This window comes from Oncorhynchus nerka, unplaced genomic scaffold (genome assembly GCF_034236695.1).
Source record: "Oncorhynchus nerka isolate Pitt River unplaced genomic scaffold, Oner_Uvic_2.0 unplaced_scaffold_690, whole genome shotgun sequence".
NCBI lineage: Eukaryota > Metazoa > Chordata > Actinopteri > Salmoniformes > Salmonidae > Oncorhynchus > Oncorhynchus nerka.
Window position 1 is genome coordinate 116119 of NW_027040475.1, and position 17500 is coordinate 133618.

The window sequence follows — 17500 nt, forward strand, 5'->3', positions numbered from 1 at the left end:
TTCTGGCATCCATAAACCCTGCTCTCCTCTTCTCTCTCCTCCCCCTCTTCTCCATCTTCCTCCACAAATACACTCAGACATCGATCCCTGCATCTGGGAAGGGTGCTGGGGACAGTAATAACAGCAGAGACTTGTCATATATAACAGTCTAGTGTCAGTGATAAAAGCCTGTTGGCTGGGGAAAGACACAGTGCCTTCAGACAGTAGTCAGACCCCTTATTCAACATGTTTTTCTCAACCATCTACACACACTACCCCATAATGACTTTTGTTTTTAGACATGTTTGCACATTTATTGAAGATGAAATACAGAAATATCTCATTTACATAAGTATTCACACCCCCGAGGAAATACATGTTAGAATCACCTTTGGCAGTGATTACAGCTGTGTCTTTTAAAGTCTTGCCATGAATTTTCCAGTTGATTTAAGTCAAAACTGTAACTAGGCCACTCAGGAACATGAAATCTATTTTTGGTAAGCAACTCTAGTCTATATTTGCCCTTGTGTTTTAGGTTATTGTCCTGCAGACTGGACCAGGTTTTCCTCTAGGATGTTGCCTGTGCTTAGCCTTATTCCATTTCTTTGTATCCTAAAACACTCCCTAGTCCTTGCCGATGACAAGCACACCCATAACATGATGCAGGCACTAACATGCTTGAAAATATAGAGTGGTACTTAGTGATTTGTTGTGTTAGATTTGACCTAAACATAACGCTTCATATTCAGGACATTAATTATTTTCTGGCAGTTTTACTATAGTGCCTTGTTGCAAACAGGACACATGTTATGGAATATTTGTCTTCTGTACAGGCTTCCTCCTTTTCACTCTGTCATTTAGGTTAGTATTGTGGAGTAACTACAATGTTGTTGATCCATCCTCAGTTTTCTCCTATCAACAGCCATTACACTCTGTAACTGTTTTAAAGTCAGCATTGGCCTCATGGTAAAATCCCTGAGCGGTTTCCTTCCTTTCTGACAACTGAGGAAGGAGTCTGTATCTTTGTAGTGACTGTGTCTATTGATACACCATCCAAAGTGTAATTAATAACTTCACCATGCTCAAAGGGATATTCAATGTCTGCTTGTTTTAGTTTTACCCATCTACCAATACACTAGCTGCCCTTCTTTGTGAGGCATTGGGGGAAAGTGCATCTACCAATACACTAGCTGCCCTTCTTTGCGAGGCATTGGGGGAAAGTGCATCTACCAATACACTAGGTGCCCTTCTTTGCGAGGCATTGGGGGAAAGTGCATCTACCAATACACTAGCTGCCCCTCTTTGCGAGGCATTGGGGGAAAGTGCATCTACCAATACACTAGGTGCCCTTCTTTGTGAGGCATTGGGGGAAAGTGCATCTACCAATACACTAGGTGCCCTTCTTTGCGAGGCATTGGGGGAAAGTGCATCTACCAATACACTAGCTGCCCCTCTTTGCGAGGCATTGGGGGAAAGTGCATCTACCAATACACTAGGTGCCCTTCTTTGCGAGGCATTGGGGGAAAGTGCATCTACCAATACACTAGGTGCCCTTCTTTGTGAGGCATTGGGGGAAAGTGCATCTACCAATACACTAGGTGCCCCTCTTTGTGAGGCATTGGGGGAAAGTGCATCTACCAATACACTAGGTGCCCTTCTTTGCGAGGCATTGGGGGAAAGTGCATCTACCAATACACTAGCTGCCCCTCTTTGCGAGGCATTGGGGGAAAGTGCATCTACCAATACACTAGGTGCCCTTCTTTGTGAGGCATTGGGGGAAAGTGCATCTACCAATACACTAGGTGCCCTTCTTTGTGAGGCATTGGGGGAAAGTGCATCTACCAATACACTAGGTGCCCTTCTTTGTGAGGCATTGGGGGAAAGTGCATCTACCAATACACTAGCTGCCCTTCTTTGTGAGGCATTGGGGGAAAGTGCATCTACCAATACACTAGGTGCCCTTCTTTGTGAGGCATTGGGGAAAGTGCATCTACCAATACACTAGGTGCCCTTCTTTGTGAGGCATTGGGGAAAGTGCATCTACCAATACACTAGGTGCCCTTCTTTGTGAGGCATTGGGGAAAGTGCATCTACCAATACACTAGGTGCCCTTCTTTGTGAGGCATTGGGGGAAAGTGCATCTACCAATACACTAGGTGCCCTTCTTTGTGAGGCATTGGGGGAAAGTGCATCTACCAATACACTAGGTGCCCTTCTTTGCGAGGCATTGGGGGAAAGTGCATCTACCAATACACTAGCTGCCCTTCTTTGTGAGGCATTGGGGGAAAGTGCATCTACCAATACACTAGGTGCCCTTCTTTGTGAGGCATTGGGGGAAAGTGCATCTACCAATACACTAGCTGCCCTTCTTTGTGAGGCATTGGGGGAAAGTGCATCTACCAATACACTAGGTGCCCTTCTTTGTGAGGCATTGGGGGAAAGTGCATCTACCAATACACTAGCTGCCCTTCTTTGTGAGGCATTGGGGAAAGTGCATCTACCAATACACTAGCTGCCCTTCTTTGTGAGGCATTGGGGGAAAGTGCATCTACCAATACACTAGCTGCCCTTCTTTGTGAGGCATTGGGGAAAGTGCATCTACCAATACACTAGCTGCCCTTCTTTGTGAGGCATTGGGGGAAAGTGCATCTACCAATACACTAGCTGCCCTTCTTTGTGAGGCATTGGGGGAAAGTGCATCTACCAATACACTAGCTGCCCTTCTTTGTGAGGCATTGGGGAAAGTGCATCTACCAATACACTAGGTGCCCTTCTTTGTGAGGCATTGGGGGAAAGTGCATCTACCAATACACTAGCTGCCCTTCTTTGTGAGGCATTGGGGGAAAGTGCATCTACCAATACACTAGGTGCCCTTCTTTGTGAGGCATTGGGGGAAAGTGCATCTACCAATACACTAGGTGCCCTTCTTTGTGAGGCATTGGGGAAAGTGCATCTACCAATACACTAGCTGCCCTTCTTTGTGAGGCATTGGGGGAAAGTGCATCTACCAATACACTAGGTGCCCTTCTTTGTGAGGCATTGGGGGAAAGTGCATCTACCAATACACTAGGTGCCCTTCTTTGTGAGGCATTGGGGGAAAGTGCATCTACCAATACACTAGGTGCCCTTCTTTGTGAGGCATTGGGGGAAAGTGCATCTACCAATACACTAGGTGCCCTTCTTTGTGAGGCATTGGGGGAAAGTGCATCTACCAATACACTAGGTGCCCTTCTTTGTGAGGCATTGGGGGAAAGTGCATCTACCAATACACTAGGTGCCCTTCTTTGTGAGGCATTGGGGAAAGTGCATCTACCAATACACTAGGTGCCCTTCTTTGTGAGGCATTGGGGAAAGTGCATCTACCAATACACTAGGTGCCCTTCTTTGTGAGGCATTGGGGGAAAGTGCATCTACCAATACACTAGGTGCCCTTCTTTGTGAGGCATTGGGGGAAAGTGCATCTACCAATACACTAGGTGCCCTTCTTTGTGAGGCATTGGGGGAAAGTGCATCTACCAATACACTAGGTGCCCTTCTTTGTGAGGCATTGGGGGAAGTGCATCTACCAATACACTAGGTGCCCTTCTTTGTGAGGCATTGGGGGAAAGTGCATCTACCAATACACTAGGTGCCCTTCTTTGTGAGGCATTGGGGAAAGTGCATCTACCAATACACTAGGTGCCCTTCTTTGCGAGGCATTGGGGGAAAGTGCATCTACCAATACACTAGGTGCCCTTCTTTGTGAGGCATTGGGGGAAAGTGCATCTACCAATACACTAGGTGCCCTTCTTTGTGAGGCATTGGGGGAAAGTGCATCTACCAATACACTAGCTGCCCTTCTTTGCGAGGCATTGGGGCTAAGTGCATCTACCAATACACTAGGTGCCCTTCTTTGTGAGGCATTGGGGGAAAGTGCATCTACCAATACACTAGCTGCCCTTCTTTGTGAGGCATTGGGGGAAAGTGCATCTACCAATACACTAGCTGCCCCTCTTTGTGAGGCATTGGGGGAAAGTGCATCTACCAATACACTAGCTGCCCTTCTTTGTGAGGCATTGGGGGAAAGTGCATCTACCAATACACTAGGTGCCCTTCTTTGTGAGGCATTGGGGGAAAGTGCATCTACCAATACACTAGGTGCCCTTCTTTGTGAGGCATTGGGGGAAAGTGCATCTACCAATACACTAGGTGCCCTTCTTTGTGAGGCATTGGGGCTAAGTGCATCTACCAATACACTAGGTGCCCTTCTTTGTGAGGCATTGGGGGAAAGTGCATCTACCAATACACTAGCTGCCCTTCTTTGTGAGGCATTGGGGGAAAGTGCATCTACCAATACACTAGCTGCCCTTCTTTGTGAGGCATTGGGGGAAAGTGCATCTACCAATACACTAGGTGCCCTTCTTTGTGAGGCATTGGGGGAAAGTGCATCTACCAATACACTAGCTGCCCTTCTTTGTGAGGCATTGGGGGAAAGTGCATCTACCAATACACTAGGTGCCCTTCTTTGTGAGGCATTGGGGGAAAGTGCATCTACCAATACACTAGGTGCCCTTCTTTGTGAGGCATTGGGGGAAAGTGCATCTACCAATACACTAGGTGCCCTTCTTTGTGAGGCATTGGGGAAAGTGCATCTACCAATACACTAGCTGCCCTTCTTTGTGAGGCATTGGGGGAAAGTGCATCTACCAATACACTAGGTGCCCTTCTTTGTGAGGCATTGGGGGAAAGTGCATCTACCAATACACTAGGTGCCCTTCTTTGTGAGGCATTGGGGGAAAGTGCATCTACCAATACACTAGGTGCCCTTCTTTGTGAGGCATTGGGGAAAGTGCATCTACCAATACACTAGGTGCCCTTCTTTGTGAGGCATTGGGGGAAAGTGCATCTACCAATACACTAGGTGCCCTTCTTTGTGAGGCATTGGGGGAAAGTGCATCTACCAATACACTAGGTGCCCTTCTTTGTGAGGCATTGGGGGAAAGTGCATCTACCAATACACTAGCTGCCCTTCTTTGTGAGGCATTGGGGGAAAGTGCATCTACCAATACACTAGGTGCCCTTCTTTGTGAGGCATTGGGGAAAGTGCATCTACCAATACACTAGGTGCCCTTCTTTGTGAGGCATTGGGGAAAGTGCATCTACCAATACACTAGCTGCCCTTCTTTGTGAGGCATTGGGGGAAAGTGCATCTACCAATACACTAGCTGCCCTTCTTTGTGAGGCATTGGGGGAAAGTGCATCTACCAATACACTAGCTGCCCTTCTTTGTGAGGCATTGGGGGAAAGTGCATCTACCAATACACTAGGTGCCCTTCTTTGTGAGGCATTGGGGGAAAGTGCATCTACCAATACACTAGGTGCCCTTCTTTGTGAGGCATTGGGGGAAAGTGCATCTACCAATACACTAGGTGCCCTTCTTTGTGAGGCATTGGGGAAAGTGCATCTACCAATACACTAGGTGCCCTTCTTTGTGAGGCATTGGGGGAAAGTGCATCTACCAATACACTAGGTGCCCTTCTTTGTGAGGCATTGGGGGAAAGTGCATCTACCAATACACTAGGTGCCCTTCTTTGTGAGGCATTGGGGGAAAGTGCATCTACCAATACACTAGGTGCCCTTCTTTGTGAGGCATTGGGGGAAAGTGCATCTACCAATACACTAGGTGCCCTTCTTTGTGAGGCATTGGGGGAAAGTGCATCTACCAATACACTAGGTGCCCTTCTTTGTGAGGCATTGGGGAAAGTGCATCTACCAATACACTAGGTGCCCTTCTTTGTGAGGCATTGGGGGAAAGTGCATCTACCAATACACTAGCTGCCCTTCTTTGTGAGGCATTGGGGGAAAGTGCATCTACCAATACACTAGGTGCCCTTCTTTGTGAGGCATTGGGGGAAAGTGCATCTACCAATACACTAGGTGCCCTTCTTTGTGAGGCATTGGGGAAAGTGCATCTACCAATACACTAGGTGCCCTTCTTTGTGAGGCATTGGGGGAAAGTGCATCTACCAATACACTAGCTGCCCTTCTTTGTGAGGCATTGGGGGAAAGTGCATCTACCAATACACTAGGTGCCCTTCTTTGTGAGGCATTGGGGGAAAGTGCATCTACCAATACACTAGGTGCCCTTCTTTGTGAGGCATTGGGGGAAAGTGCATCTACCAATACACTAGCTGCCCTTCTTTGTGAGGCATTGGGGGAAAGTGCATCTACCAATACACTAGGTGCCCTTCTTTGTGAGGCATTGGGGAAAGTGCATCTACCAATACACTAGGTGCCCTTCTTTGTGAGGCATTGGGGAAAGTGCATCTACCAATACACTAGGTGCCCTTCTTTGCGAGGCATTGGGGAAAGTGCATCTACCAATACACTAGCTGCCCCTCTTTGTGAGGCATTGGGGGAAAGTGCATCTACCAATACACTAGGTGCCCCTCTTTGTGAGGCATTGGGGGAAAGTGCATCTACCAATACACTAGGTGCCCCTCTTTGTGAGGCATTGGGGAAAGTGCATCTACCAATACACTAGCTGCCCTTCTTTGTGAGGCATTGGGGAAAGTGCATCTACCAATACACTAGGTGCCCTTCTTTGTGAGGCATTGGGGGAAAGTGCATCTACCAATACACTAGGTGCCCCTCTTTGTGAGGCATTGGGGAAAGTGCATCTACCAATACACTAGGTGCCCTTCTTTGTGAGGCATTGGGGAAAGTGCATCTACCAATACACTAGGTGCCCCTCTTTGTGAGGCATTGGGGGAAAGTGCATCTACCAATACACTAGGTGCCCCTCTTTGTGAGGCATTGGGGGAAAGTGCATCTACCAATACACTAGGTGCCCCTCTTTGTGAGGCATTGGGGAAAGTGCATCTACCAATACACTAGCTGCCCTCTTTGTGAGGCATTGGGGAAAGTGCATCTACCAATACACTAGGTGCCCCTCTTTGTGAGGCATTGGGGGAAAGTGCATCTACCAATACACTAGGTGCCCCTCTTTGTGAGGCATTGGGGGAAAGTGCATCTACCAATACACTAGGTGCCCCTCTTTGTGAGGCATTGGGGGAAAGTGCATCTACCAATACACTAGGTGCCCCTCTTTGTGAGGCATTGGGGGAAAGTGCATCTACCAATACACTAGGTGCCCTTCTTTGTGAGGCATTGGGGGAAAGTGCATCTACCAATACACTAGGTGCCCTTCTTTGTGAGGCATTGGGGAAAGTGCATCTACCAATACACTAGGTGCCCTTCTTTGTGAGGCATTGGGGAAAGTGCATCTACCAATACACTAGGTGCCCTTCTTTGTGAGGCATTGGGGGAAAATACACTGCATCTACCAATACACTAGGTGCCCTTCTTTGTGAGGCATTGGGGGAAAGTGCATCTACCAATACACTAGGTGCCCTTCTTTGTGAGGCATTGGGGGAAAGTGCATCTACCAATACACTAGGTGCCCTTCTTTGTGAGGCATTGGGGGAAAGTGCATCTACCAATACACTAGGTGCCCTTCTTTGTGAGGCATTGGGGAAAGTGCATCTACCAATACACTAGGTGCCCTTCTTTGTGAGGCATTGGGGAAAATACACTAGTGCATCTACCAATACACTAGCTGCCCTTCTTTGTGAGGCATTGGGGGAAAGTGCATCTACCAATACACTAGCTGCCCTTCTTTGTGAGGCATTGGGGGAAAGTGCATCTACCAATACACTAGCTGCCCTTCTTTGTGAGGCATTGGGGAAAGTGCATCTACCAATACACTAGGTGCCCTTCTTTGTGAGGCATTGGGGAAAGTGCATCTACCAATACACTAGGTGCCCTTCTTTGTGAGGCATTGGGGGAAAGTGCATCTACCAATACACTAGCTGCCCTTCTTTGTGAGGCATTGGGGGAAAGTGCATCTACCAATACACTAGGTGCCCTTCTTTGTGAGGCATTGGGGGAAAGTGCATCTACCAATACACTAGGTGCCCTTCTTTGTGAGGCATTGGGGAAAGTGCATCTACCAATACACTAGCTGCCCTTCTTTGTGAGGCATTGGGGAAAGTGCATCTACCAATACACTAGGTGCCCTTCTTTGTGAGGCATTGGGGGAAAGTGCATCTACCAATACACTAGGTGCCCTTCTTTGTGAGGCATTGGGGGAAAGTGCATCTACCAATACACTAGGTGCCCTTCTTTGCGAGGCATTGGGGGAAAGTGCATCTACCAATACACTAGCTGCCCCTCTTTGTGAGGCATTGGGGGAAAGTGCATCTACCAATACACTAGGTGCCCCTCTTTGTGAGGCATTGGGGGAAAGTGCATCTACCAATACACTAGGTGCCCCTCTTTGTGAGGCATTGGGGGAAAGTGCATCTACCAATACACTAGCTGCCCCTCTTTGTGAGGCATTGGGGGAAAGTGCATCTACCAATACACTAGGTGCCCCTCTTTGTGAGGCATTGGGGGAAAGTGCATCTACCAATACACTAGGTGCCCTCTTTGTGAGGCATTGGGGAAAGTGCATCTACCAATACACTAGGTGCCCCTTTTGTGAGGCATTGGGGAAAGTGCATCTACCAATACACTAGGTGCCCCTCTTTGTGAGGCATTGGGGAAAGTGCATCTACCAATACACTAGGTGCCCTTCTTTGTGAGGCATTGGGGAAAGTGCATCTACCAATACACTAGGTGCCCTTCTTTGTGAGGCATTGGGGGAAAGTGCATCTACCAATACACTAGGTGCCCTTCTTTGTGAGGCATTGGGGGAAAGTGCATCTACCAATACACTAGGTGCCCTTCTTTGTGAGGCATTGGGGAAAGTGCATCTACCAATACACTAGGTGCCCTTCTTTGTGAGGCATTGGGGAAAGTGCATCTACCAATACACTAGGTGCCCTTCTTTGTGAGGCATTGGGGGAAAGTGCATCTACCAATACACTAGGTGCCCTTCTTTGTGAGGCATTGGGGGAAAGTGCATCTACCAATACACTAGCTGCCCTTCTTTGTGAGGCATTGGGGAAAGTGCATCTACCAATACACTAGGTGCCCTTCTTTGTGAGGCATTGGGGAAAGTGCATCTACCAATACACTAGGTGCCCTTCTTTGTGAGGCATTGGGGAAAGTGCATCTACCAATACACTAGCTGCCCTTCTTTGTGAGGCATTGGGGGAAAGTGCATCTACCAATACACTAGGTGCCCTTCTTTGTGAGGCATTGGGGGAAAGTGCATCTACCAATACACTAGCTGCCCTTCTTTGTGAGGCATTGGGGGAAAGTGCATCTACCAATACACTAGGTGCCCTTCTTTGTGAGGCATTGGGGAAAGTGCATCTACCAATACACTAGCTGCCCTTCTTTGTGAGGCATTGGGGGAAAGTGCATCTACCAATACACTAGGTGCCCTTCTTTGTGAGGCATTGGGGAAAGTGCATCTACCAATACACTAGCTGCCCTTCTTTGTGAGGCATTGGGGAAAGTGCATCTACCAATACACTAGGTGCCCTTCTTTGTGAGGCATTGGGGGAAAGTGCATCTACCAATACACTAGCTGCCCTTCTTTGTGAGGCATTGGGGGAAAGTGCATCTACCAATACACTAGGTGCCCTTCTTTGTGAGGCATTGGGGGAAAAAACGTTTATTTGTGCTTGAATCTGTGTTTGAAATTCACTGCTTGACCTGACAGATAATTGTGTGTGGGGTACAGAGATGAGGTAGTCATTTAAAAATCATGTTAAATGCTGTTTTTGCACACAGAGTGAGTCCATGCAACTTTTTATGTGACTTGTGAAGCACTTGTTTTACTCCTGAACATATTTAGGCTTGTTATAACAAAAGGGTTGAATACGTATTGACTCAAGACATTTCAATTGAAAAAAAAAATGTTTTTGTAAAGGCTACAGTTTATTTGCAGACTTAATTCTCTCTCTCTCGCTCAATTCACATTCAATTGAAGGGCTTTATTGGCATGAGAAATATATGTTTACATTTAAAAAAAAATGTTTTTACCTTTATTTAACCAGGCAAGTCAGTTAAGAACAAATTCTTATTTACAATGACGGCCTAGGAACAGTGGGTTAACTGCCTGTTCAGGGGCAGAACGATAGATTTGTACCCTGTCAGCTCGGGGATATGAACTTGCAACCTTTCGGTTGCTAGTCCAACGCTCTTACCACTAGGCTACCCTGCCGCTCCTGCCAAAGCAAGTGAAATAGATAATAAACAAAAGTGAAATAAACAATAATAAAATAAACAGTAAACATTACACAAGTTCCAAAAGAATAAGGGCATTTCAAATGTCATATTATGTGCAAATAGTCTCTCTAGTCTCTCTCTCAATTCAATTCAATTCAATTCAAGGGCTTTATTGGCATGGGAAACATGTGTTAACATTGCCAAAGCAAGTGAGGTAGATAATATATAAAGTGAATATATAAAGTGAAATAAACAATAAATATGAACAGTAAATATTACACATACAGAAGTTTCAAAACAATAAAGGCATTACAAATGTCATATTATATATATATATACAGTGTTTTAACAATGTACAAATGGTAAAGGACAAGATAAAATAAATAAGCATAAATATGGGTTGTATTTACAATGGTGTTTGTTCTTCACTGGTTGCCCTTTTCTCGTGGCAACAGGTCACAAATCTTGCTGCTGTGATGGCACATTGTGGAATTTCACCCAGTAGATATGGGAGTTTTTCAAAATTGGATTTGTTTTCGAATTCTTTGTGGATCTGTGTGATCTGGGGGAAATATGTCTCTCTAATATGGTCATACATTGGGCAGGAGGTTAGGAAGTGCAGCTCAGTTTCCACCTCATTTTGTGGGCAGTGAGCACATAGCCTGTCTTCTCTTGAGAGCCATGTCTGTTTTGGTTTGTTTGGTTGTCAATTAGGGTGTGCAGGGTGAATACATGGTCTGTTGTACGGTAATTTGGTAAAAAGCCAATTTGACATTTGCTCAGTACATTGTTTTCATTGAGGAAATGTACGAGACTGCTGTTAATGATAATGCAGAGGATTTTCCCAAGGTTACTGTTGACGCATATTCCACGGTAGTTATTGGGGTCAAATTTGTCTCCACTTTTGTGGATTGGGGTGATCAGTCCTTGGTTCCAAATATTGGGGAAGATGCCAGAGCTAAGTATGATGTTAAAGAGTTTTAGTATAGCCAATTGGAATTTGTTGTCTGTATATTTGATCATTTCATTGAGGATACCATCAACACCACAGGCCTTTTTGGGTTGGAGGGTTTTTATTTTGTCCTGTAACTCATTCAATGTAATTGGAGAATCCAGTGGGTTCTGGTAGGTGTTAATAGTTGATTCTAAGATCTGTATTTGATCATGTATATGTTTTTGCTCTTTATTCTTTGTTATAGAACCAAAAAGATTGGAGAAGTGGTTTACCCATACATCTCCATTTTGGATAGATAATTCTTCGTGTTGTTGTTTGTTTAGTGTTTTCCAATTTTCCCAGAAGTGGTTAGAGTCTATGGATTCTTCAATTACATTGAGCTGATTTCTGACATGCTGTTCCTTCTTCTTCTGTAGTGTATTTCTGTATTGTTTTAGTGATTCACCATAGTGAAGGTGTAGACTCAGGTTTTCCGGGTCTCTATGTTTTTGGTTGGACAGGTTTCTCAATTTCTTTCTTAGATTTTTGCATTCTTCATCAAACCATTTGTCATTGTTGTTCATTTTCTTTGGTTGTCTTTTTGAGATTTTTAGAGTTGATAGGGAACCTGAGAGGTCAAATATACTGTTAAGATTTTCTACTGCCAAGTTTACACCTTCACTATTACAGTGGAACGTTTTACCCAGGAAATTGTCTAAAAGGGATTGAATTTGTTGTTGCCTAATTGTTTTTTGGTAGGTTTCCAAACTGCATTCCTTCCATCTATAGCATTTCTTAATGTTACTCAGTTCCTTTGGCTTTGATGCCTCATGATTGAGTATTGCTCTGTTTAAGTAGACTGTGATTTTTCTGTGGTCTGATAGGGGTGTCAGTGGGCTGACTGTGAACGCTCTGAGAGACTCTGGGTTGAGGTCAGTGATAAAGTAGTCTACAGTACTACTGCCAAGAGATGAGCTATAGGTGTACCTACCATAGGAGTCCCCTCGAAGCCTACCATTGACTATGTACATACCCAGCGTGCGACAGAGCTGCAGGAGTTGTGGCCCGTTTTTGTTGGTTATGTTGTCATAGTTGTGCCTAGGGGGGCATATGTGGGAGAGAATGCTGGTCTGTCTGTCTGTCTCTCTCTCTCTCTCCCCCCTCTCTCTGTCTCTCTATCTATCTATCTCTCTCTCTCTCTCTCTCTCTCTCTCTCTCTCTCTCTCTCTCTCTCTCTCTCTCTCTCTCTCTCTCTCTCTCGCTCTCTCTCTCTCTCTCTCTCTCTCTCTCTCTCTCTCTCTCTCTCTCTCTCGCTCTCTCTCTCTCTCTCTCTCTCTCTCTCTCTCTCTGTCTCGCTCTCTCTCTCTCTCTCTCTCTCTCTCTCTCTCTCTCTCTGTCTCTCTCTCTCTGTCTACTCCATGCTCTAACTCTTTCTCTCTCTCTCTCTCTCTCTGTCTGTGTCTGTGTCTGTGTCTGTGTCTCTCTCTCTCTCTCTCTCTCTCTCTCTCTCTCTCATTAATTATACACCTCTGGTTACAGTTAGCTGTGCTCACGGTCATATGTTACCTTTGTCCTCTCATTCCGTGATGCTCATGTTAATTGAGCCGCCGTGTTACCTCTGATTAGCATGCATCCTCTTTGTGTTTGGCTGCTGCGTCTGTTAGCCTCCCATTGGAGTTAGCACGCGGCAGGGCTCTTTGATGCGTATTGTTGGCCAGGAAAGGCATTGTTTACTCTGTCAGAAAGCTATTCCCCCTGCAGAGAGAGAGACATAACACTGTGCTGCAACGCCAACAATCAATGTTTTTAAGTCTGCTTTCCCTTGTGGTGGTACTCTCTATGCTGAGCTAATGATGAATGACCTCAGAGGTTATCACAGAGTTCAAAGGGAACTTAGGGACATTCCTGGGACATGCTGTTCCACTGATTGTACATATACTGTAAGGGTACTTCCCATGCCCCTGTTAGATAGATATAGATGTGTAGTGAAATCCATCTTGTGAGAGCAATATTGGAAGAGCCCTAACTTGACTTAAATACTTTGTGACTGAGTCAACTGCCAAGTTGAACTTTCCTGCCCACGGAACTCTTTGCACCCAGGGCATGTGCAGTGGTGTCTGTACCCAGTGGAGAGTGGCTCTCCCCTGGGTGCGGGGGACTGGCTCTCCCCCCTCCTCCCTGTACCTTGGTAGAGGGGCTCCTGGCTTCCAGGCTCAGGGAGGCTGAGGGAAGGGGCTGGCAAGTGACGGGGGTGTCAGGACGGAACGGGCCACAGCCTGCAGGTTGACTCTGAACTGTCACCATGATGGGCACGATGGGCTTGGGAGGACTGGGGGACGGACCCCTGCCACATGGCTCCCACCATCCCTCACTGTCACACAGCACTGTCACGCCGACACACACACACACACACCCACACACACACACACACACACACACACACACACACACACACACACACACACACACACACACACACACACACACACACACACACACACACACACACACACACACACACACACACACACCTCAAACAGAGAGGTGGCCTGCCTCTGCCTGACACAGCGTGAACTAGACACAGGAACTGATACAGGGACTTGACACCATAGAACCTCTGCCTGCCACAGCGTGAACTAGACACAGGAACCGATACAGGGACTTGACACCATAGAACCTCTGCCTGCCACAGCGTGAACTAGACACAGGAACCGATACAGGGACTTGACACCATAGAACCTCTGCCTGCCACAGCGTGAACTAGACACAGGAACCGATACAGGGACTTGACACCATAGAACCTCTGCCTGCCACAGCGTGAACTAGACACAGGAACCGATACAGGGACTTGACACCATAGAACCTCTGCCTGCCACAGCGTGAACTAGACACAGGAACCGATACAGGGACTTGACACCATATAACCTCTGCCTGCCACAGCGTGAACTAGACACAGGAACCGATACAGGGACTTGACACCATAGAACCTCTGCCTGCCACAGTGTGAACTAGACACAGGAACCGATACAGGGACTTGACACCATAGAAGAGAGAGAGAGAGAGAGAGAGAGAGAGAGAGAGAGGGAGAGAGAGAGAGAGAGAGAGAGAGAGAGAGGGAGAGAGAGAGAGAGAGAGAGAGAGAGAGAGAGAGAGAGAGAGAGAGAGAGAGAGAGAGAGAGAGAGAGAGAGAGAGAGAGAGAGAGAGAGAGAGAGAGAAGGTTACATAAATTCACAGAGCAGGAGAATGAGTGATGGCCAGGTGGAGGGCATAAATTCTACTTCATGAGGCACTCTGGCTAAACTCAGAGCCGACACACACACACACTCGCTAATACACACACACACACACACACACACACACACACACACACACACACACACACACACACACACACACACACACACACACACACACACACACACACACACACACACACACACACACACACACCCACACACACATACACACACATACACACACACACACACACACACCACTTGAATTGAGTAATGAGGCCATAAGAGCAGTGTCAGGAAAAAGGTGCTTACTCAGGTGACAATACATCAGCTCAGCTTCCAACACTGTAGCTACACCCGGAAACACTGTAACAACCACATAACAACCATATAACGTAATCCTCCGGCAACAAGCATGTAATCTCTGTCGACGTTCTGGCAGTAATCTTTGTGACTCGAGTTGTCATTCACATTTCTTTACAAGGCATAAGCCTCTTGTCTAATCAGCAGTTGCGTGCATTGTTACACGGTGTGTGAGGGACGAAAAACGGAATTAATTCAAAAGCGAACAATTCTTTGCTTTGAATGTGATCAGACAGCGACACAAAATGTGAGAAATTTAGGACACATACAGTATTAGGTAAATCAAATGGAGAGGGGTAATGTAGGAAACATACAGTATTAGGTAAACCAAATGGAGAGGGGTAATGTAGGAAACATACAGTATTAGGTAAACCAAATGGAGAGGGGTAATGTAGGAAACATACAGTATTAGGTCAATCAAATGGAGAGGGGTAATGTAGGAAACATACAGTATTAGGTAAACCAAATGGAGAGGGGTAATGTAGGAAACATACAGTATTAGGTCAATCAAATAGAGGGGAGTAATGTAGGAAACATACAGTATTAGGTAAACCAAATAGAGGGGAGTAATGTAGAAAACATACAGTACTAGGTAAACCAAATGGAGGAGATGCTATTATGTTTGCCATGCCTTGTGTAACCTCCCTGTGAATACCTTAGAAACAGTGTGTTAGCCAAAAACAACATGAAAAAGCAATAAACAGCGTGTTTTATGTATATCATGCAGACTGACTTTTTCTTCACTGAGCTTCTCTCACTTAAAAATGAATTATAAAATCTTCCCTCTGTGTCCTTACAGCTGTGGTATCATCTACTCCCTTCAGTTGTGGTAACATCTACTCCCTTCAGTTGTGGTAACATCTACTCCCTTCAGTTGTGGTAACATCTACTCCCTTCAGTTGTGGTAACATCTACTCCCTTCAGTTGTGGTATCATCTACTCCCTTCAGTTGTGGTAACATCTACTCCCTTCAGTTGTGGTAACATCTACCCCCTTCAGTTGTGGTATCATCTACCCCCTTCAGTTGTGGTATAATCTAGCCCCTTCAGCTGTGGTATCATCTACCCACTTCAGCTGTGGTATCATCTACCCCCTTCAGCTGTGGTATCATCTACCCCCTTCAGTTGTGGTATCATCTACCCCCTTCAGTTGTGGTATAATCTAGCCCCTTCAGCTGTGGTATCATCTACCCACTTCAGCTGTGGTATCATCTACCCCCTTTCAGCTGGGGTAATATCTACCCCCTTTCAGCTGGGGTAACATCTACCCACTTCAGCTGTGGTATCATCTACCCCCTTTCAGCTGTGGTAACATCTACCCCCTTTCAGCTGTGGTAACATCTACTCCCTTCAGTTGTGATATCATCTACCCCCTTCAGTTGTGGTATCATCGACCCCCTTCAGCTGTGGTAACATCTACCCCCTTCAGTTGTGGTAACATCTACCCCATAAAGCCATAGATATGTGTTGTTGATTTTGACTTGTTAGGATCAATATTATCATGTATCACTGTTGGGGGCTATACACTGAACTTACAACGATGGACTCCCTGATAGAGCAAAGCATAGTTTGCCCTTGCCAATAGGAAGTCCATTCACCCTTCTCTCCAGTGTCCTCTTGTATAACCCTAAGGAGGTGGAGGCTTCCTTTTTGAGAAGTGATACATACTGTGTGTAATGAGGATAGGCTTGTGTGTTCTTTTGAAGAAGGCCTTTTGATTGTTGGGCGTTTGATCGCCGGGGTTTTGTTGTCGCCGCGGTAACAGGATAGATGCGATATTGATATCGGAGCCGCTTGGACTCATTCCTCCTTATCTTTGATGTTCATCTCTGCTTTGTCTCGTTACACTGACCCAGTCTACTGTGGAATTATTAGTGACAAAGGGTTGTTTTGGTACCTGTAGCCACTCTAGTCTAGCCTGGTTTCTGATCTGCTTGTGCTGTCTTGCCAACCCCTACAGTATGTGTGACAATAGGAGTTGGCAAGACGGCACAAACAGATGTGAAACCAGGCCAGCTGTAGTCAGGGCACCCCAGGTCAAAGAAAATGACTGAATCTTCTCAGTCACTGTCGTCCCTCCAAGGTTGTAGCCAGATCAAGAGCGCGTCGCCCTGCGAGCTGATAAGAGTCAGCTTGGGCAGTGAAGCAGTGATGTGTTTAGCAGAGGTGTTCATCTGACATCACATCTCAGAAAGGTTAGGCTGTATATCACTGAAGACTGGTGGGAGGAGCTATAGGCTCACGGTAACCCCGAGGTGAACCTGTCTCCTCTCCTCCCACAGAGCTACCTCTATTAACCCCTTCACCCCCAAACCAGGGTCCATATCCCCGCCCTCCCCTGATCACCACACATCACCAACAGACAGGAAGAGCAGCAGGAAGATGGAATTAAAAGAGTAAAGGTGTTATACACAGTATGTTCTGATGACAGGGTCACACAGCAAGACAGATAAACCTGTTTAATAAACGCCGGGCCTGATGGGATCTAGCCGGGCCATGGTATGTCAGATAAAACGACTTACGCCGCCCCGGCAGACAGACCCAGAAGGGGCCTCAGATGAAGGAACTTGTTGCCAGGGTTTTTGACAGTTGCTGAAATTGCTTTGCGAGTCTGAAAGGAGATGGGCCGGCAGTGGGGAGAGGCAGCTGCAGTGTGTGTTTACCAGGGGCCAGATCGACGTGGATGGGAGATCGCTACCTCTCCAGCGTGTGTGTGTGTTCGTAAGTGTGTGTGTGCATGTGTGTATGTCTGCAGGTTGATGTAGACGCGTGTGTGTCTGTCTGGGGTGTGAATGGATGGTGGCTGCAGGGAGGCTGGTGGCTGTTG

The 17500-nt window shown here is 46.5% G+C and overlaps 2 protein-coding genes across 2 annotated transcripts in view; one reads left to right on the top strand and one right to left on the bottom strand.

The window, feature by feature from the left end:
* Positions 1-13378, bottom strand: part of LOC135571212 (plexin-A4-like) — a gene marked incomplete at its 3' end in the record, with an annotated part of 129481 nt that extends 116103 nt beyond the window's left edge. Inside the window, exon 1 of the mRNA XM_065016999.1 lies at positions 13259-13378. Coding sequence (XP_064873071.1) covers positions 13259-13378 — 120 coding nt within the window. The remainder of the gene's footprint in view (positions 1-13258) is intronic.
* A 10-nt stretch (positions 13379-13388) lies between these two features.
* LOC115125652 (plexin-A4-like) overlaps positions 13389-17500 on the top strand; it is a gene marked incomplete at its 3' end in the record, with an annotated part of 305241 nt that continues 301129 nt past the window's right edge. Inside the window, exon 1 of the mRNA XM_065017000.1 lies at positions 13389-13447. Coding sequence (XP_064873072.1) covers positions 13389-13447 — 59 coding nt within the window. The remainder of the gene's footprint in view (positions 13448-17500) is intronic.